We start from the raw sequence: 21,355 nt of genomic DNA, 5'->3' as shown, positions 1-21,355 counted from the left end.
GCAGGGAGGGAGATGTGGCTAGCACACACATGCGGCTGGCTAGCACGGGCGCATGCGCAGCTCCATTTGCAAGAGCGGTGGGCACGCCCGCCCACCACACGCGTGGTCCCCCTACGTGCGCATGTGGGAACGCGCTCAACTACACTTGCCCACCACTTCGGTGGCCTGGTTCTGAATGGGTCACGGCCCAGTAGTGGGCTGCCCCCTGCGGATTGGGGACCCCTGGTTTATGTTCTGTGCATTGTGAAGTCAGTGGTTTCCTCAAAGTTCCCCACGCAAAGGATAAAACCTCGAAATGAGATTGAGCAACCATTTGTTCTAGAACACAGGCGTCAATCTCACCGCATCACATTGCCCTGCCGTGATGTTTCACGACGTTTATCCCATTCGCAGAGTGGACATGACCTGCATCTGATGTATCCGGCCCACAGGCCACCAGTATGACACCCCTGTTCTAGAGAGTATTGGGTTTTCTGCTTGAGCTGAGGGTCAGACTAGAAAACCTCCAAGGTCCCTTCCAACTCTGTGAAGTAAGACTACAACATCAAAAACTGTCAATTGAAGGCTGAGCTGGGTGCAGCGGGCCTGCATGGGCACATCCTTGGGGTTCCCTGCCTTGCACCCCCATTCTGCCTGCAAGCCTAACCCCCAATCTCAGTTCTGTGGGGCCGCTCTGCTTCGACAGGCAGTCCTCGATGTACAACAGTTCATTTAGTGACCGTTCGAAATTACAATGGCACCGAAGAGAGTAACTTAGGACTCTTTTTCACACTTACACCATTATAGCTTCCCAACTGTCATGCGATACAAATTCAGATGCTTAGCAACTGACTCGTATTTACGATGGTTGCAGTGGGTCACGCAATCCCCTTTGGCGACCTTCCCACTGACAAAGTCAATGATCCATTTAACAACTGGGTTACTCACTTATGGACTGCACAGATTCACTTTACAACCGAGGCGACAAAGAGCACCAGATTGGGGGGGGGATGTCAAACTTGCTTAACCGATGTCTCACCAAACAACAGAAATTTGGGCGCTCGACTGCCATCGTAAGAAGAGGATTACCAGTATTGACCAGGTCAACTGGCTATTCTCACGCCGTATTGTTGTTTGCACAGCACTGGGTGAAAACGTGCTATGTTTCTCTCCGAATTCCTCAACACAGCACAGCCCCTCCTGACTTTCCGCCACCCCGCCGATACTCCTCACCATCGCAGGAGGTAACTCCATCATGGCACTGCCGGCTTTGGTGAGCTTCTCCGGGACACGCCGTACCACCGAACCGAGCCGGAGGATTGTTGCATTCCCTAGTCCTCGTTGACACGCCGTGGCAAACGTTGCAGGGAGACCAGGCGCTCCACGAGGACCAGCCACCATTGACTGCAAAAGTGCAAAACACAGGAGGGACATTTGATAAAGCCACAGTGGCTGGTATAGCCACCCTCCCCCAATATGTACAGGTAGTCCTCATTTACAGGGCGGGGCATAACCTTTTCCTAGGGGGTCACAGCAACACTTGTAATAACAACACAAATAATTCATACACCATTCGAAAGCCCATCAAAAACTGAGTTTATTGACACGATTTAATAGTCAGTATGACCACCATTAGCCCTTCGAACAGCATTCAAACGAGGTGCCTCTCGAAAGGCAATGCATTTTATTCTGTCAATGATCCTTTGTTCTTCCGAATCGAATTTTCCAGCCATTCTTAAAGCAAATTTAACATTTAATAGCTCATTCAATTCAGTTTTTTATGGGCTTTAAAATGAGGTGTCGCGGAAGTTGTAAACTGCTGTCGATCTTGCTGTGACCCCCTAGGAAAAGAATGGCTGGAAAATTCGATTCGGAAGAACAAAGGATCATTGACAGAATAAAATGCATTGCCTTTCGAGAGGCACCTCGTTTGAATGCTGTTCGAAGGGCTAATGGTGGTCATACTGACTATTAAATCGTGTCAATAAACTCAGTTTTTGATGGGCTTTCGAATGGTGTATGAATTATTTGTGTTGTTATTACAAGTGTTGCTGTGACCCCCTAGGAAAAGGTTATGCCCCGCCCTGTAGAGACCGTTCACAGTTACGACATGTGAAAAATGTGAGCAGTGACTGCATTCACCACCACTGCAGGTCTCTGAAGCACAGGAAAGTCAGAATCAGATCGTAAGCCTCCTTAGCGACTGCTTGGCTTAGTGACTGCTTTGTTTAACAACCAAATTGTCAATCCCAGATGTGGTTGCTCAGTGAGGACCACGAATCTTTGCATGTTTTCAGGATTTCTGGCCTCAGCAGATCTGGAATTTGGGGTTGTGTAAAACAAAGGTGCAGTTTGGCCCAGTGGTTAAGGTGCCAGGTTAGAATTCTAGTCCTGCCTAAGGCATGAAAACAGGTGATAGATAGATAGATAGATAGATAGATAGATAGATAGATAGATAGATAGATAGATAGATAGATAGATAGATGATAGATAGATAGATAGATAGATAGATAGATAGATAGATAGATAGATAGATAGATAGATAGATAGATAGGATGGATGGATGGATGGATGGATGGATGGATGGATGGATGGATGGATGGATGGATGATAGATAGATAGATAGAAAGATAGATAGATAGATGATAGATAGATAGATAGATAAGATAGATAGATGAGATAGATAGATAGATAGATAGATAGATAGATAGATAGATAGATAGATAGATAGATAGATAGATAGATAGATATAGAACCTCCGTTTCAAGGCTTTCACCTGGGCAGAAACTTGTCACGAGACATGCTCTTCTCTGCAGCTGGACTCCACTGTCTCCGTGATACTCCTGGGCCCCCTCACATTCACGGCCTCCATGCTGGGGCTTGGGGCAGCTGCAAGTTCGGTAGCGGGTCACCATCTCGCTGCCACACGTCCGAGAACAGGGGCTCCATGGCGCCCAGTCACACCAGCCACCTGGCACTGGAGGAGGACCAAAAGAGTTCTGTGTTCTTCTCCTTCTCCTCTTTCCTCTACCTCCTCCCACTTCTTCTCCTTCTCTTCCTCCATCCTCCTCCTCTTCCTCCTTCTCTTTCCCCCTCTTCCTTGTCCTCTTTCCTTCTTCTCCTTCTTCTCCTCCTCCTCTTTCCTTCTCCTTTCCTCCTTCTCATCCTCCTCTTTCCTCTTCCTCCTCCCTCTTTTTCTTCTTCTTTTCCTCCATCTCCTCTTCCACCTCCTCCCTCCTCCTCTTTTCTCTTCCCCCCCCTCCGCCTTTCCTCCTCCTCTTCTTCCTTCTCTTCCCCCTCCCCCTCTTTCCTCCTTCTCCTCCATCAGCTCTTCTTTCTCCTCTTCTTCCTACTTCCTCCTCCCTCTTCTTCTCCTCCACCTCTTCCTCTTTCCCCCTCCTCTTCCTCTTTCCCCCTTCCCTTCCTTCTCCTCTTCCTCTTCCCCCCTCTCCTTCCTTTCCTCCTCCTCCATGTCCTCCTCTTCCTTCCCCCTTCCCTGGTTGAGTTGTGAGCCGCCCTGAGTCCCCTTCGGGGAAAAGGGCGGCATATAAATAAAATCAACATCAACATCAACATCCTCTTCCTCCTTCCTCCTCCTCCCCCTATCAGCAAACCACACTCCCTTCTTGCTCTGATGATGTTACCTAGATAGGTCATGAAACTGTCTAAGCCCTGTGCCAGAGGTGGCTTGCTGCCGGTTCAGCTGAACCGGTAGGGGAATTCAGGCCTGGGGTGGCAGAACCGGCAACGACCCAGGCCTGCCCCACCCCTGAATCGGTTCCTTCGCTGTTGCTTGGCCACCGCCATTTTGGACTTTAGTGACTGCGCGCAGAGCCATTTACATTGAACAGCACATGCACACGCTTTGCACATGTGTGTTGTGAACCAGCAGTAACACTGTCAGCAGCCCACCCAAGCCCTGCACCCCTCCAGCTTTGTTACTCTCAATGCAGGGACTCTGCCTCCCAGCTACATCCTGCCCCATCCAGCCCGGACCTTCGTGCCCCCCACACAGCCCAGTTTGTGGGACTCACCAGAACAGGCCTGGTTGGTGCAAACCAGCTTCCCGTCAGAGCAGGTACTGGGGGGGAAGGAAAGTGGGAGCAGATGAGACCCCCCTGTTGGAATCGGAAGGGATGCCCCAGTAAAGACATTCCCTCCACCCAGCTGGGCCGTCTCCCCTTGTCTGGCTTACCAATTGTTGCAACCGTCGGCACGGGGCATGACTGCTCCCGGCGGGTGCCGTCGTCCAGTGCGCAGGTCTAGACAGGTGCAGCTCGCTTTTTCCACGCACGCCGAGCCGTTCCCATGCAAGACTTTCCCCCCGGTGCAGTAGCAGCCCGGTTCACATGCCCACGCGCAGTGCTGGGGGGCAGTGGGGAAGGGGCGTGGAGAGAGAGAAGCGGGAGGGAGTGGAGGGAGTGGGAATGAGAATGGCTCGGAGACCGAATGCCCCACATGCTACAGCCTGTTAGGTCTCAAGTAGGGTGTGGGAAGAACTTATCGATTTTATAGCTGGGTCAGAAATGTGTGGTGTGGTGGTCTAGAGGTGGGGCTCTCGCCTCACAATCAGGAGGCTGTGAGTTCAATCCTAGGTAGAGGCAGATATTTCTTTCTCTGGACATGATGAAAATATATCTGCTGAACAAAACACCACATTGGCGACAATAAAGGCATCCGGCCAGTAAATACTCAGCTCCATTCAGTTGCCCTGACACCATCCCACAAGGGATTACAGGCTCATTGAACGACAAAGAAGAAATTGTAATGTTGATGCATTGAAGACGCCAGGGGTTTGAGGCTAGATTAGATGCCATCTGAGGGTCCCCGACTCCGTATCCCATTCTGTATTCATTGTACCAGGCCTGAGAGCCCCATGGCTAAAGAAGAGGTAGGTGGGGGGGTCTTTGGGTGGAGGTCCCAGAACCGCAAGGGAGATGGGCTTACCACAAGGTCATCACAAGAGCGAGGACAGGGAGGGCCGCAGCGGCTGTAAACCGAGTCTTCCAGAACAGAACAGTTCAAATCTGGCGAAGAAGGGGGGGGGGGGGGGGGTTGTAAAGAAAGAAGAAAAAAAATGATGAGAAAGAACTCCCCCCCCTTCCCGGTATATTTTCACCCCTGTCCTCCTCCCCCACAGTCCAAAGGGGAGGAGCTTTCCCGCTGTATTGGAGGAGACTCCCCAATTTTCACCCCCCCCAACCCGCGAACATCAGAAAGAACCCCCCCCCCCTTGATCCTTTCAGGCAGTCCTCGACTTAAAACCATTCGTTTAGTGGCCAAACTTCCAACACTACTGAAAAAACCATTATTCATGACCATTTCCACACTTATGACCTTGCCAGCATTTACACGGGATCAGGATTCAAACTCTTGGCAATGGTCTAGCGTTCCAAAAGGGGTCATGTGATCCCCTTTTTTTGCAATCTCCTGACCGGCCAAGTCAATGGGGAAGCATGATTCACTTAACGACCGTTGGGCTGACTTCAGCACGGCGGGGATTCAGTGAATGACCAGGGGCAGGAATGGTCATGAAAGGGGGACAAAGTCACTTAACAACTGGGGAAGCCCGATTCGCTTAATAACCATGTTACTGACTTCACATCCGGGGGGTTTACTTAAGGACCGTAGCAAGAAACATTGGTAAATGGGACAAAACTCACTTAACAACTGGGAAAGCCAGATTCACTTTCTGACCATCCTACAGACTTAAGTGAAAGTGACTCTGCATTAAGTGAAACTGGGGGGATTCACTTAATGACTGGGGCAAGAGAGGTATCTAACTTAAACTAGGAGATCAAGTTCCAGTCCTCATCGAGGAAGGGTGTTTTGGCTGATCAGCCTACCTCGCAGAGTTGTTGGGAAAATTAACAAAGTCAGCTGAAAAAAACCAACTTTGAACCATTTGGAGTGGGTGAAGGAGCAGCGAGGCAGCCCAGCTCCAAGTAGTCCTCAGCTTAACGATGAGAATTTACACGGCTAAGCAAGACCCACATTGTCCCACATTACGCCTTCTTTTTGCTGCATCGCTTCCGTGAATCACTGCAGTTGTTCAATCAGCCACACGGTTGTTAAGTGAATCCGGTTTGGCAAAGTCCAGAGGGCAATCTTATGACCCTGGGGACGCCGTCAGAGTCATAACGGAGAGTCCGTGGCCAAGCGTCCCACCGGTCAACGGCGTGAGTGTGGAGACACAGTGACGGTCGTTAAGTAGGAAAAACGACCCTAAGGGATTTTGTTTTTCAGGGTCTTGAACTGGTCACTAAATGTAGCATTTGTTGTACATCAAGGACTCACTGTATCCAACCTCGCTGATTTTCCGTGACTCACCTGGACAAGGGTTCAAGTTGCAGGGCTCCACCTGAGTGGGCGGTCCCTCACAATAGTCTCCGCCCCCTCGGGGGGCAGGGCTGTCGCAGGCTCGGCTCCGGCTCCGCAGTCCCCCTCCGCAGCTGACGGTGCAAGACGTCCAGGGACTCCAAAACCCCCAATCCCCAGCCCCTGCACAGAAGAGGGCTTAGGTTACGGAACTCCCGAAAGGGCCGAATCGCTTGTTCACACCATAGGCTAAAGGTTGGGGAGAGCGATCACGGGAGCTGTATGGGGTGACTATTTTGAGCAGTGGGTTGGACTAGATGACCTCTGAGGTCCCTTCCAATTCAGGGATTCTGCTATTATTATTATTTTTTGGCTTATTTGGCAAAATGTCTGGTTAGTTGACCTTCGAGGTCTTCTAGTCCAACCCTCTGCTCATGCAGGAGACCCTCACAGAATCATATTGGAAGGGACCGTTGAGGTCATCTAGTCGGACCCTCAGCTCCAGCGGGAGACCCTTACAGAATCACAGAGCTATTGCCACCCGTGCCATAGAGGCCTTTATGTAGGCATATGCACCACTGCCAGTTGCTCTTCTGATTTCTGCCACTGGTCTTTGCTGGAAAACAGCCTGAAAATGGGCCAAAAAAAAGGGCAAAAAAACCAGTGTGTTTTTTTAGGACATTTTTCAGGCCGTTTTGGGGGGGAATTTTGGAGGGTGTTTTTTGGCCTGTGTTTGGCCTGAAAACCGGCATGAAAATGGTCCTAAAACCAGCCTGAAACCAGCCTGAAAAACTGATTGAAAACGGCCCAAAAATGGCCTGAAAATGGGCGCAAAACCTTCCAAGGCCAGCTGGTCATTTGTGCATTTTGGTTTGGGCACCCAGTGCTAATAAAGTTCGCCACCACTGCCCTATGCCATGTCACACAACGGACTGCCTGGTCTCTTCTGGGGAAGACCCCGCCCCACCTTTGGGGAAGAGATGGGGGAGGGGGGAGCAGGACTCACGGGCACAAGGCTGGAGCTGGCAGGCTTGGTCCTCGCGTTCCGGACCCAGGCAGGGCAATCCGATCCCGGACGGGGCAGGATCCGTGCAGAAGTGGTATCGGTTTTGTAGTCCCAGCCCACAGGAAGCCGAGCATTCGCTCCAGGGGGTCCAATCGGTCCACTGTCCGTTCACTGGCATGGGAGGAGAAAGTAGACCACCAGGAGAAGCCCATCGGCCAATCACGGAGATGGGAACTTGGGACAATGAAGGGGTGGGGGAGTCTTTGGCCCATGGATTATCCAACCCCCTTCCTTGATAATGTAGACCACCCAGCTCAGGCAGGTACTAGGGCACCCAAGAACATAATAATGGAATGATTGGAGTTGGAAGGGACCTTGGAGGTCATCTAATCCAACCTCCCTGCTCAAGTAAGAGAGCATGACAAAATAATAGAATAAGAGAGTTGGAAGGGACCTTGGAGGTATCTAGTCCAATCATCTGCTCAAGCAGGAGACCCTTACAGAATCATGGAATAAGAGAGTTCTAAGGGACCTTGAAGGTCATCCAGTCCAACCCCCGTCTCTCTCCACTCTCTTCCAAATAATAGACTTGGAGAGAACTTTGGAGGTCTTCTATTCTCTTCCTTGCAATGTTGTCATTCTGTATGGGTCTCCTGTTTGAACATGGGGTTGGACTAGAGCCAAGGTGGCGCAGTGGTTAAATGCAGCACTGCAAGCTACTGCTAGATCAGCAGTTCAGCGGTTCAAATCCCACCGGCTCAGGGTTGACTCAGCCTTCCATCCTTCCGAGGTGGGTAAAAATGAGGACCCAGATTGTTGGGGGCAATATGCTGACTCTCTGTAAACCGCTTAGAGAGGGCTGAAAGGCCTATGAAGCGGTATATAAGTCTACTGCTATAGATGACCTGCAAGTACCCTTCCAACTCTGTCATTCTGTATGGGTCAAGTCAAGGACTATGAGTAGATATGTCAGAAGCGTAGGGTCCCGCTTACCGTCACCGCAGGCTGCCCGGCTGCAATTTGCCACCTGCCCACCGATGCAGGAACTGCGAAAGGGAGGGAAAAAATCCAAATTATGCTGGAGTGACAATGGGAAGGAGAAGATTGGACCGACCGAAAATGGGAACTGACCAGTTCTCGCAACCTTTGGCCACCGCTTCGCCGGGAGCATAGATCCTCCCCTCTACGGCACACGGGCATTGCTCCATCGGCACACACAGATTGTTCTTGAAGGGGAGAAGAAGTTGTGTTAGGGACCAGAACGGGACAACTCACCGACGACATCTCGTCACTGCAGCCAACTAACCACAGCCAACTCTCTACGGCCAACACGCCACGATCAGCTCGCTGCGGCCAATTGGCTGCAGCCAAATTGTCCCCGCCAACTGGCTGCAATCGACTCACCACAACCAAATCACCATAGCCTACTCCGAAAGTAAGTCCTAGCATGATTTTTACATATGCGTGCAATATAAGCCCAATATGTCAGGGTTCCAAATAGCATCCAAAATTAAATCAAAGTCCGAGGCAAAGTATTGCTCAGAGTTCCAATTTATTAAAGAGAGCCATGTTGGCACATCTGGGAAAACCCGAATCTGAAAGCTTCCCGATTTTCCCCACCCAGTTGTTGAAAGTCCAAGATCTTGCCCCCACACCCATAAGTCCAATCTCCCACTGCCATGCTGGCAGTTCCACCCATCCAGTTCCCGCCAGGTGCAGAGGTGCAGAGACAAAAGATGACCTTGGTTTTCTAGAAAGAATGTTGTTATGGCTACATAGCATCTAACTCCGTACAATCCCCCCTCCTGTTTTCCCACAATAGGAAATGCATAGTAGAATAATAGAAAGTGGGGCAGGCCTGAGATCCACAAGCAAATATGGCTGCAGGCCTGTTACCCTACTCATCAAAATAAGCCCTAATTAAGACCCCATCCACTCCAGGGAGCATGGGTAACAATGAAGCTAGGGGTGGGGTAGGCTGGGGGGTGGATCTGTCCTACTACTTACATTTGGACGGTTGCCAACTCATTTATTCTGCAGCCGGCAAGTCTTTCCTGAAGGCCTTCGAACCCGATAACAGAGCTCCAGCTGCATCGGCCTTCAGGGAAGCCTTGGAGGCCTTAGAAGAAGTTCCTGAAGTCAGTGAAGACAGTGATTAGGAGTCCACGGGTGATGGAAGTCCAAGTGAGGTGAGTCAGTGGACAACACGCCCTCCCAAAAATAAGACCTAGTTCCTTTTTTTGCCGTGAAAAAAATATAAGACAGGGTCTTATTTTCAGGGAAACATGGTAGCTGTGGTCAACTCGCCACAACCAATTCGTCGCAGCCAACTAGCTGCGGCCAACTCACTGTGGAACAATTGAACAATTCAATTTTATGATTTCCAGTCAATTAAAAATAGCTTTCATTTTTGTCCCTCACCTTTTATTCGGTTCTTCCTTTTGCGTCCTTTCTTGCAAATGACTGTATTTCACTTTTGTTTGATATTCGTGTAGCTTTTGTCCCGCGGAAAGCTAGCAGACTCTAGTTGCCCATGGTGACTTGGCTGAAGCCAGCTGGTCAAAGTGAGTTGGCCATGACCAATTGATTGCCATGAGTTGGCCATGGTGTGTTGGCCATGCCCAGTTGGCCATGGTGTGTTGGCCGTGGTGTGTTGGCTGTGGTGAGTTGGCTGTGACCAATTGATTGCCATGAGTTGGCCATGGTGAGTTGGCCATGGTGAGTTGGCCATGGTGTGTTGGCCATGCCCAGTTGGCCATGGTGTGTTGTGCATAGTGAGTTGGCTGTGACCAATTGATTGCCGTGAGTTGGCTATGGTGAGTTGGCCATGTTGAGATGGCCATGGTGTGTTGGCCATGGTGTTTTGGCCATGGTGAGTTACCCATGGTGTGCTGGCCATGGTGTGTTGGCCATGGTGTGTTGGCCATGCCCAGTTGGCCACATTGAGTTGGCCATGGTGTGTTGGTCATAGTGTGTTGGCCGTGGTGAGTTGGCCATGGTGTGTTGGCCATGGTGTGTTGGCCATAGTGAGTTGGCCATGCCCAGTTGGCCACATTGAGTTGGCCATGGTGTGTTGGTCATAGTGTGTTGGCCATGGTGTGTTGGCCATGGTGTATTGGCCATGCCCAGTTGGCCACATTGAGTTGGCCATGGTGTGTGGGTCATAGTGTGTTGGCTGTGGTGAGTTGGCCATGGTCTATTGGCCATGGTGTGTTGGCCATGGTGTGTTGGCCATAGTGAGTTGGCCATGGTGTGTTGGCCATGCCCAGTTGGCCACATTGAGTTGGCCATGGTGTGTTGGTCATAGTGTGTTGGCCATGGTGAGTTGGCTGTGACCAATTGATTGCTGTGAGTTGGCCACGGTGAGTTGGCCACGGTGAGTTGGCCATGGTGTGTTGGCCATGGTGTGTTGGCCATGTTGACTTGGCCATGGTGTGTTGGCCATGGTGTGTTGGCCATGCCAAGTTGGCCATGTTGAGTTGGCCATGGTGTGTTGGTCATAGTGTGTTGGCCGTGGTGAGTTGGCTGTGAGCAATTGATTGCAGTGAATTGGCCATGGTGAATTGACCATGGTGAGTTGGCCATGGTGTGTTGGCCATGCCCAGTTGGCCATGCCCAGTTGGCCATGCCCAGTTGGCCATGGTGTGTTGGTTGTGATGAGTTGGCTGTGACCAGTTGATTGCAGTGAGTTGGCCATGGTGTGTTGGCCATGGTGTGTTATCTGTGGTGAGTTAGCCATGGTGTGTTGGCCATAGCCTGCTTGGCCATGGTGAGATGACCATGGCCAGTTGACCATGATGTATTGGCCGTGGTGAGTTGGCCATGACCAGTTGGCCATGGTGAGTTGGCTACGTTGAGTTGGCTCTGGTGAGTTGGCCACAGCGAATTATCCTCGACCCTTAGAGACACCAGCCTCCCCATGGTCCATACGTGGCTTTCTCTGCTATTCTGGTACTAGTCCTCATAAAACCAGGTCAGGCCACATGCTCCAAAAGTGGGGCTGTGCCCCCAGCCATCTTTAACAAGAGATTTACAGGTGGGCACAGAAATGGTTTGGTGGCGCCAATCTCTTGGTGGAAATGGGCAGCGGAAATCCTTGAGGTATTTACCAACAAGACGGTGCCGTTGGGGCAGTAGCACCCTGGCTGGCAGGCCGTTTGTCCAGCGTCTTCATCTGTGCTGAGCTCTGCACAGGAAGCTGGCCCGTCGGCGCACTCTCGCCACACTTTCCCCGCCGGACAGGTGCCTGGAATCTCACCTGGTTGGAAGGGACGAGAGAAAGACCTAAGTTATAATTTCACGGAAACATTTTATAACAAAGAATCGATTAAGGGTGTTTGATCCTGGAGAGAACAGAGACAGGGGTCTATAGTGGTTAAGGGTCCCCTGCTTGAGGCAGGGGTTGGTCTAGATCACTTCCAAGGTCCCTTCACACTCTCTAATTCTGTAAGGGTCCCCTACTCAAGGAGAGGGTTGGACTAGATGACCTCCAAGTTCCAACTCTGCTATTCCACAATTCTGTAAAGGTCTTCTGCTTGCTCAGGGGGTTGAACTAGATGACCTCTGAGATCCCTCCCAACTCACTAATTCTGTAAGGGTCTTCTACTTGAGAAGGGGGTTGGACTAGATGACCTCCAAATTCCCTTCCAACTCTGTTATTTCACAATTCTGTAAGGGTCTCCTGCCTGAGCAGGGGGTTAGACTAGATGACCTCCGAGGTCCCTCCCAACTCACTAATTCTGAAAGGGAAAACAGCTTATAGAAAGGGTTGGACTAGACGACCTCCTAGGTTCCTTCCAACTCTCTAATTCTCTAAGGGTTCCAAACCTGAGAAGGGGGTTGGACTAGATGATCTCTCACATCCCTTCTCGCTCTGATCGATTGATTGAAGCCAGGAAACCCACCTTTGCACGGCTGAAGGTTGCAGGTTGAGAAATCAATCCGGCCCAAGATGGTGATGCCAGCTCTCGTTCGGTTTCGGTAGCCACCCCCACAGGGCACCGAGCAAGCCGACCAGGGTCCCCATTCTACGCTGGACCCTGGATGGGAATCACAAAAAATGGGGAGGGGAAGTGAGGGGGCTGGAAACCCACAACCTATTGAACTCTGTCAGTGGAGAAGGACTTTCAAGCCCCCTTGGCTTAAGTCTGTCTTGTTTGGTGGAAAATAGGACTGGTGACCATATGGTGATCACTGTCTTCCGGGAGAAGCTCTCCGGACATGCTCAGAGACTGTGTGCATAGAGTCTATGCCTTTTCGGCATCTGTGGCTGCTTGGTGGGAAACCTGAGTTCCAGACTCGAAGACGGGAGGGTCGTAAGAAGGTTCTTAAGAAGAGACTGGAAGGAAGGAGGAGCTGACGTTGCAACGACACGACATGCGATTTGGAGCTCCAAGATCGCAGTCAATACTTTTGCCGCTGGATGGTCCTTTTGGACCTAAACCATCCCGAAGAGACAGTGACAGGGAAGAGTACGTCCTGCTGATCTCATAGACACCAAAAAGTCCCTGATTGATCCAGGAGAATCTCTTTTTGCCGGCAACAGAAGCGCAGCCATTGAAGCTGCTGAAGTTGGGACAGCTCCAGAACAGGAGAAAAACGGAAAGAGAAAGTGTCCATCTGGTGAGAAAATCTTATTATTATAAAAGACATCACCCCCCCCCCAAAAAAAATTAAAGCTAAATAAAATTTAAAAACAGAAGAGAACAAGCGGCAAAATTAAGCTACATTAGACAGTGTATTATCCATTTTTTAAAATTTTTCTTTTGCAGATGGAACTTTTGCAAACGTTTCCTATTCTTTAAATTGAACAGATTAGTTTTTCTTCTACTAATTTTTATATTCTTTTTTTATATCTATGGATTAAAATATTTTTCATTTTTATAATGCTGGATTGGATGGCTTTTTTTTTTGCTCCATTTAAGAATTTTGTTTTCTTTAAGCCAGGAATAGATTATGCCAGACTAATCTTATTGTATTCTTTGATAATGTGACAAAATTAGTGGACCAGAGGAATACCATTGATATAATTTACTTGGACTTCAGTAAGGCATTTGATAAGGTAGACCATAACCTACTACTAGATAAAGTAGAAGAATGTGGGTTGGATAGCATCACCACCAGATGGATTTGTAACTGGCTGACCAACCGCACTCAACGTGTAGTCCTCAATGGAACTGCATCTTCATGGAGGGAAGTATGCAGTGGGGGACCCCAAGGCTCTGTTTTAGGCCCAGGACTCTTCAACATCTTTATCAATGATTTGGATGAGGGGATAAATGGGGAACTCATCAAATTTGCAGATGACACCAAGCTGGCAGGAATAGCCAACACTCCAGAAGACAGGCTTAAGATACAGAAGGATCTTGACAAACTTGAACATTGGGCACTATCTAACAAAATGAAATTCAGTGGTGAAAAGAGTAAGGTTCTACATTTAGGCAAGAAAAACGAAATGCACAGGTACAGTATAGGTGGTACCTTGCTCAACAGTAGTAACTTGCAGTCCGAGTGAACAACCATTTAAATATGAGCCAGCCGTGTGCAGCAGCTGCCAAAAAAGCCAACACAGTTCTGGGCTGCATAAACAGAGGGATAGAATCAAGATCACGTGAAGGGTTAATACCACTTTATAAGGCCTTGGTGAGGCCACACTTGGAATTCTGCATTCAGTTTTGGTCACCATGATGTAGAAAAGATGTGGAGACTCTAGAAAGAGTGCAGAGAGAAAAGCAACCAAGAGGATTAGGGGACTGGAGACTAAAACATATGAAGAACAGTTGCAGGAACTGGGTATGTCTAGTTTAATAGAAAGAAGGACTAGGGGAGACATGATAGCAGTCTTCCAATATCTCAGGAATTGCCACAAAGAAGAGGGAGCCAAACTATTCTCCAAGGCAGCTGAGGGTAGAACAAGAAGCAATGGGTGGAAACTAATCAAGGAGAGAAGCAACTTAGAACTGAGGAGGAATTTTCTGACAGTGAGAACAATTAATCAGAGGAACAGAAGTTGCCTCCAGAAGTTGTGAAAGCCCCAACATTGGAAGTCTTTAAGAAGATGTTGGATAGCCATTTGTCTGAAACAGTATAGGGTTTTCTGCCTAGGCAGGGGGTTGGACTAGAAGACCTCCAAGGTCCCTTCCAACTCTGCAACAACAACAACAATAATAATAATGATAACAATAACAATAACGATAATAATAATATAAATAAGATATAAAAGGAATACAAAGAGGGCTATAATAACAGAGGGAATGGAAGTAACACTGCCACTTGGAGGCTGGAGGCTTGGAAGTCTTGGAAATATTGTCTTTTCTTTTTTCTCTTTGATCATTTGACTTTTCATTTCAAGGTTCCTCAGCTTGTTTACAGAGAGTGATAGTGAGAAGAGCATGGGTTATTTATACAGGTGCTCTTTGGGAGCTTCATTGGCAGCTGGGTTGGAGTGAAAACAAAGCCTTGTCTTGAAAGATTATAAATGAACTTGCTTTAAATTTAATAAAAAGTTTTGAATGCCAGAGTGGCAGTGTTTACAAGTTGGAAGAATGATGCAACATGAAAAAGAAACCTTAACATTGCAATAGATTATGTTTGAAATTCAAAAATTATTAGAAGTAACAGAGAAAATTGAGAAGAGATTGGAGAACATAGATCGTAGAACAGTAAACTTTGATGGAAAAATTGAGGATGTTTATCAAATGAAGAAAGTGGAGGTCAGAGTTCTAAAAACTGAAGGAAAAAATAAACAAAGAGACAAGAAAATTGTTGATACTGACAGTGAACTGAGCGTGGTTGGAAATGGAAAGAGTGGAATATGGAAAGGGGAGATAGATGGACTGGAGCTCTACCCCAGATTTCAAAGTATAGAAGAAGAAAAAGAAAGAATTGATGGAACTAAGGACAGAAATTTTGTCAGAAGCACTAGTGATAACCAAAAATAAGCTGATCAAAGAAGCAGATGGAGGGTTTCGAGCTTATACAAGACTAGAAGATCTCCAAGGTCCCTTCCAACACTGTGAATCTGTCATTCTGTAAGGGTCTCCTGCTCGAGCAGGGGATTGGGCTAAATGACCTCCAAAGTCTCATCCAGGTCTGTTAGTCTGCTCTCTCCCTCTCTCTCACCTGGGCAGGGCTGTAGGCTGCAGAATTCAATCTCCACCTTGGAGCCCTGGCAGTTCTGTCCTTCCAGCTCGGGGGCATCACGGTACCGCCGACGGGTACCCACATTGCAAGTCCGGCTGCAGGAGCTCCAAACGGACCAGGAGGTCCAACTACAGTTGCCTGTCCAGGAGGAGAAGGAACATGAGATGACCGTCAGGTAGAACTAGAATTTACCTGTCTATCCATCTGGGGAAGCCCAATACAGCACCTAGAAGGTTTCAGGATCCATGAGACAAAGGAGATTTCATTGAGGTGTCGCCCAGCCAGCATGCATTAAGAGGGGTGGACTTCCACTCCCAGAATTCCTCATATTTTAAGAGGGGTGGACTTCCACTCCCAGAATTCCTTATGCTTTAAGAGGGGTGGACTTCCACTCCCAGAATTCCTCATACTTTAAGAGGGGTGGACTTCCACTCCTAGAATTTCTCATGCTTTAAGAGAGATGGACTTCCACTCCCAGAATTCCTCATGCTTTAAGAGGGGTGGATTTCCACTCCCAGAATTCCTCATGCTTTAAGAGGGGTGGATTTTCACTCCCAGAATTCCTCATGCTTTAAGAGGGATGGTCTTCCACTCCCAGAATTCCTCATACTTTAAGAGGGATGGACTTCCACTCCCAGAATTCAGGGAGTTGAAGTCCCCACATCTTAAAATCATCATGATTGAGAAACACTGCCTTCTGATCCAACGGCTGCCACTCCCATTCTCCCCTGTAAGGGCAGTGGATGATAGGAACTGCATCCTGACTCTTCCAAAGGGCGATTCCATCTGCGGAACCTTACAATCCCCACTTTGATTCTAAAAATTGTCTGGTTTCAAAACTGGTTTCTAAATTTCTCAATAACTGGATGATAGTGGATGAAGGCGGCGGTGGGTAGGGGTCCTTTGGGTCCTCCTGCCCCCCCTATGGGAAAGGTCATGACCCCACCTCCACTTCCCGTAATTTAAAAGTTACCTGGACAAGGTTCTGTGCCGCACACCATCGCCCCCTCCTGGCAGGTGCTAGAATGGAAAAATGCCAACCTTCAGCACCTGGGACCCCTGTAGTATCTACCCCTCCCCAATTAAGCCACATCAGGTCCCCTCCCCCCAAAAACAGTCCCTCTTGGAAGGGAAGGGAAAAGGGGGGAAGTTTTTTCAATTTCCTACCAGTTGTTACAAGAGTCTCGGCGGATGGTGCTGCCCTGCGGGTAACTCTCCCCTTGGTAGTAACACGGGCACTGGCTGAGCGGCACGCAGGATCCGTTCTGGAGGAAGAGACCCTCAAGGCAATGGCAGCCATCCCGGCAGGGGGAGGCACACTCCACCTGGGTGTCCTGGTCCAAACAGAGCCGGGGGCAAGCGCCTCCTTTCCGCCGGCACTCCTCCGCTGTCAGGTATACCATGTTGGCCGGGCACTGAGCTGCGGGCGGAAGAACGAACAAGAGGTTCACCCGGGTTGTCCAGGCACAAGGGCCGGAGATGGACAACCCCCATTCTGCGGCCCGGAGGACTCCTGCTTGGGCAGAGGGGTTGGACTAGATGACCTCCAAGGTCCCTTCTAACTCTGTGATTCTGTAAGGGTCTCCTTTTCGAGTAGGGGGGTGGACTACATGACCTCCATAGTGCCTCCCAACCTTATTTAAATTAAATTACTTTATATTACATTAAATACATTAAAATTAAAAATTCAATTATGTTAAGTTACATTACAAATTAAATTAAATTAGTTAATGTAATTACCTTATGCTACATTACATTAAATAAATTAATGTAATTAACGTATGATAGGTTACATTAGATAAATTAAACTAGATTAATATAAAAATATAATTCAATGTAAAAATGCAATTCAATATAAAAATTAAATGTAAATGTAAAGCCTATACCTCTGCAGGGCTGCGTGTTGCAATCCCGCGTCTGGATCAGCGGGCCTGAGCAGCCTGGACCCCCATAGGAAGGCTTGGAGCAGGTGCGGTTGCGAGTTTGAACTCCGGAGTCACAGAGCGCAGAGCAGGGAGACCAGCCCGACCAAGGAGTCCAGATCCCCTCCACTGCACAGAGATATTGGGGAGGGAGGTATGAATCAGGACATGTCTAGGGGATTTAAGGCCCAGTCCTCCTTCCCCACTGGCCTAAATTACTGTATTTTTCGGAGTATAAGATGCACCTTAGTTTTTTGGGAGGAAACGAGAGAGAGAAATCGGCCTCTGCCTACCAGCATCCATCGGTAGTCATCTGGCTAGGAACATTGCAGCAAATAGCGAACAGCCAGGTCAGCTGCAATACATTATCGGAGCCTGATTCAGAACGAGCAGCTGATTGGCGGTTTGATTGGTCTCCTGGAATACCCCCAAAGAGCTGTTCCAGGCTGCAGGGATTGCCACAGACCATCGCCGCCTCCGTGCCTCACGTTTTTGGCTTCTTGTGCCTTGCGTTTTTGGCCTCTGTGCTTCGCGTTTTTGACCTCTTGTGCCTCGTGTTTTTGGCTTCTTGTGTCTTGCGTTTTTGGCCTCTTGTGTCTAGCGTTTTTGACCTTTGTGCTTCGCGTTTTTGACCACTTGTGTCTTCTGTTTTTGGCCTCTGGGCTTTGCATTTTTGACCTCTTGTGCCTCGTGTTTTTGTCTTCTTGTGTCTTGCGTTTTTAGCCTCTTGTGTCTTGCGTTTTTGACCTCTGTGCTTTGCGTTTTTGACCTCGTGTCTTCTGTTTTTGGCCTCTTGTGCCTCATATTTTGGCCTCCTGTGCCTCGTATTTTTGGCCTCTTGTGCCTTGTGTTTTTGGCCTCTTGTGCCTCGTGTTTTTTGCCTCTTGTGCCTTCCATTTTTGGCCTCTGTGCTTCATGTTTTTGGCCTCTTGTGCCTTCCGTTTTTGGCCTCTGTGCTTTGTGTTTTTGACCTCTTGTGCCTCGTATTTTTGGCCTCTTGTGCCTTCCATTTTTGGCCTATTGTGCCTTCTGTTTTTGGCCTCTGTGCTTCGTGTTTTTGGCCTCTTGTGTCTTCCGTTTTTGGCCTCTTGTGCCTTCCTTTTTTTGCCTCTTGTGCCTTCCGTTTTTGGCCTCTTGTGCCTCGTGTTTTTGGCCTCTTGGTGCCTCGTATTTTTGGCCTCTTGTGCCTCACATTTTTGGCCTCTTGTGCCTCACGTTTTTGGCCTCTGTGCCTCTTGTTTGGGTCTCTTGTGCCTCGCGTTTTCACACGATGCGCAGAGGCCCAAAATGGGGCATGCGGAGGCAAAAAAAGAAAATTTCACCCTCTGTTAAGGTGTGGGAGTGCATCTTATTCTTGGAAAAATATGGTAAGCTTCAATTAAACTTTAAGCCTAAATTAAGTTTCGATCAAAGCTGAGCTTAATTTGGTAGATGAAAATCAAAGTAAACCTGAATTAAGCTTCGATCAAAGCTGAGCTTAATTTACGCAAATTAAGCTTCAATTAAAACTGAACCTAATTTACAGAATGAAAATCAAAGCTAAACTTCAATTAAGCCTCAACCGAAGTAATGGCTGCAGCGATTCACTTATCAGTGGTGTCCAGAAAGCACACTTAACAACCGTCTGGCTTGGCAAGGGAAATTTGGAGTTCGTAAGTTGAGGACATCCCGTACAGAACCCCCATACCCCGAAAGGGGCTTGACCAATGAAATCTGAGCTGAACCTTGGGCGTTCAAATGAGTGAATCTGGGCATAGCAAACACAGATTTTGGTCGCACCATTCTGGTGTCTCTTCAGCTACTCACCTGGGCAGAGAGGTGTGTCACACTCCTCTTCCTGCACTGTCTCTCCATCGCACCCCACAACCTGTGCGGTACCATTGCAATGCCGGAATCGTTTTCGCGTGCCAACCAGATCCGGGGCATAAAAGCAGGTCTTGGAACAGGGGGACCAGGGGGTCCAGTCGCTCCAGAGCAAGGGAATTTCTGCCAGGGGACAGGAGAGAAATGGGTGGGTGGGTGCTGGGACAGGATATCCTGGACTCTCAGGATCACGCACACAAAAAAGAGATTGGATAACTGTGTGTCTGAAACGGTATAAGGAAGAGTATCCAAGCTTTCTGTGATGGCGGTCCAAAGGTGGGGAGGGGAAAAAGGGGGGGATGGTCTTGTGGGAGATGTAGGCACGAGCATGCGTGCATACAAGCACCCGTTGCTCAAGTGAGTGGGGCTGAGTGTGTGATACTCATGCAAGTGAGAGTTCCAAACTCCCCATGAAGCTTGTGTGAGTGGGGCTGCAGGATTCTGCGATGCTCACACAAGTGGGGCATTCACACACACCAGCCAGCCCCTCACACAGCTCGAATAGGCCACAGCCCAGTAGTGGGATGCAGCCCACCGGTTGGGGACCCCTGATATAGAGCAGTGTTCCCCAATCTTTCTGACTTGGTGGACCGGTGCAGGAGAGCTGGGACGGTTCCATGTGAGCGACAGGGACGTACAGGAATACGCCACAGGTTGAAAACCTCCAAGATCTGTTGCAAACTCTGTTATTCACTGTCGATAGGCGGATATTAAACTGGTGCAGTGGAGTCTGGACAGTGCTCATTCAGATTCAAACCAACAATGGCAGATGATAATATTGGAAAAATCAAATGGTTTTGATAGCGGTGATTGTGGGAATGTCCCACAAATGTTACATCGTGTTGTGAAGGAACACGTTGGAACTTTCCCTGGATTTCTGCAAGAACAACATCATCTCGAAGGCAGCGCTGCCCAATGGCTAAACTATCTAGATATACGGCTAAAGGTTTAGTCACTCCATAACTGCTCAGGTATAATTTAATTCATTCATAATTTTATTATTTATCATTGGTCATGCGAGTTTTTAAAATCATTCCCCATTCTGGGTTTTATATTTTTGATACACATTTTATACACTAATATTCTTAATATTCTATTCTTAATCACCCAGATCAGGGTTGACCCAAAGATGGTTTTTTCCAAAAGGCAACACAACTTTCTTGGTTTTTTCTTCCCCCCCTTGAAAAAGTTTTGCCTCTCATCCAGAGAAGCTTCCTCCGTTCTGAGTAACAGTTCAATCGTTCCGTCAGAACTGAAGAAGCTTCTCAGATGGGAAGTGAAACCCCTTCAAGGAAAAATACCAAGAAAGTCCAGTTGCCTTTTGGAAAAATTGAGACAACTTGGGTGAATCTTTTTGTGAATTTTTAATGCAGAAATGCTATATTCTGCTATGCTGTATGAAATAAATAAACGAACAAACGAACAAACGAACAAACGAACAAACGAACAAACGAACAAACGAACAAACGAATAAACGAATAAATGAATAAATGAATAAATGAATAAACGAATAAACGAATAGGATCCGCTATGCAGAAAGTGAAAACGGATGTTACCGTTACTCTTACCTGTGGTACAGATTGTGAGACATTCACGCACCTCCTGGGCATCTCCTTGGCACGGGGCACCCCCGTTGGCAGCTGCCGGATTGGAGGGGGATCTGGAGAGAAAGAGGACAGCTTTGGGGAACTTTTAAAGTAGCTCCTTGGTTTACGACCGTAATGGATCATGCCCATCATGGTTGTAAGTCATGATATTCATAAAAGGGATCATTTTTTTCAACCTTTTTGTGGTGCCTGTTAAATGACTGCCGTGGTCATAAAGTGTTGCTGTGGTTAAGAAAATGCTGCAGTCATTAAGTGAACCAATGGTGAGCTGTGGTCTCAGTTTTGCTGAAAAACGGCAATAAATACCATTTTTTTGGGGGGGGGGAACGACAAAACTATCATAAAACACAGAAACGTGACCACAGGACATGAGAAACACAATGTGAATGTTCCAATTGACGAATCCAACCGTCAGCATTCCGAGACGATCAGATTTCTTAAAGAACTGTTTTATTGAGTCACGGACTAAATGAACTATTATGGATGATAGATAGATAGATAGATAGATAGATAGATAG

The 21,355-nt window shown here is 48.3% G+C and overlaps 1 protein-coding gene across 1 annotated transcript in view; it reads right to left on the bottom strand.

The window, feature by feature from the left end:
- LOC106542393 (SCO-spondin) overlaps positions 1-21,355 on the bottom strand; it is a 128,465-nt gene that overhangs the window by 35,280 nt on the left and 71,830 nt on the right. The window contains exons 58-72 of the mRNA XM_087712221.1: positions 20,799-20,890; positions 19,174-19,353; positions 17,332-17,496; positions 16,623-16,865; positions 15,425-15,583; positions 12,208-12,342; positions 11,413-11,561; positions 8,435-8,529; positions 8,297-8,349; positions 7,304-7,474; positions 4,927-5,006; positions 4,175-4,344; positions 4,014-4,060; positions 2,756-2,956; positions 1,213-1,383 (exon numbers count right to left, since the gene is read on the bottom strand). Coding sequence (XP_087568347.1) covers positions 1,213-1,383; positions 2,756-2,956; positions 4,014-4,060; positions 4,175-4,344; positions 4,927-5,006; positions 7,304-7,474; positions 8,297-8,349; positions 8,435-8,529; positions 11,413-11,561; positions 12,208-12,342; positions 15,425-15,583; positions 16,623-16,865; positions 17,332-17,496; positions 19,174-19,353; positions 20,799-20,890 — 2,111 coding nt within the window. The remainder of the gene's footprint in view (positions 1-1,212; positions 1,384-2,755; positions 2,957-4,013; positions 4,061-4,174; positions 4,345-4,926; positions 5,007-7,303; positions 7,475-8,296; positions 8,350-8,434; positions 8,530-11,412; positions 11,562-12,207; positions 12,343-15,424; positions 15,584-16,622; positions 16,866-17,331; positions 17,497-19,173; positions 19,354-20,798; positions 20,891-21,355) is intronic.

Source organism: Thamnophis sirtalis, unplaced genomic scaffold (genome assembly GCF_051295495.1).
Source record: "Thamnophis sirtalis isolate CommonGarterSnake01/CBP01778 unplaced genomic scaffold, rThaSir2_p1.2 scaffold_4, whole genome shotgun sequence".
NCBI lineage: Eukaryota > Metazoa > Chordata > Lepidosauria > Squamata > Natricidae > Thamnophis > Thamnophis sirtalis.
Note: the sequence above shows the minus strand (reverse complement) of the source record. Positions and strands in the feature narration are given on the sequence as shown.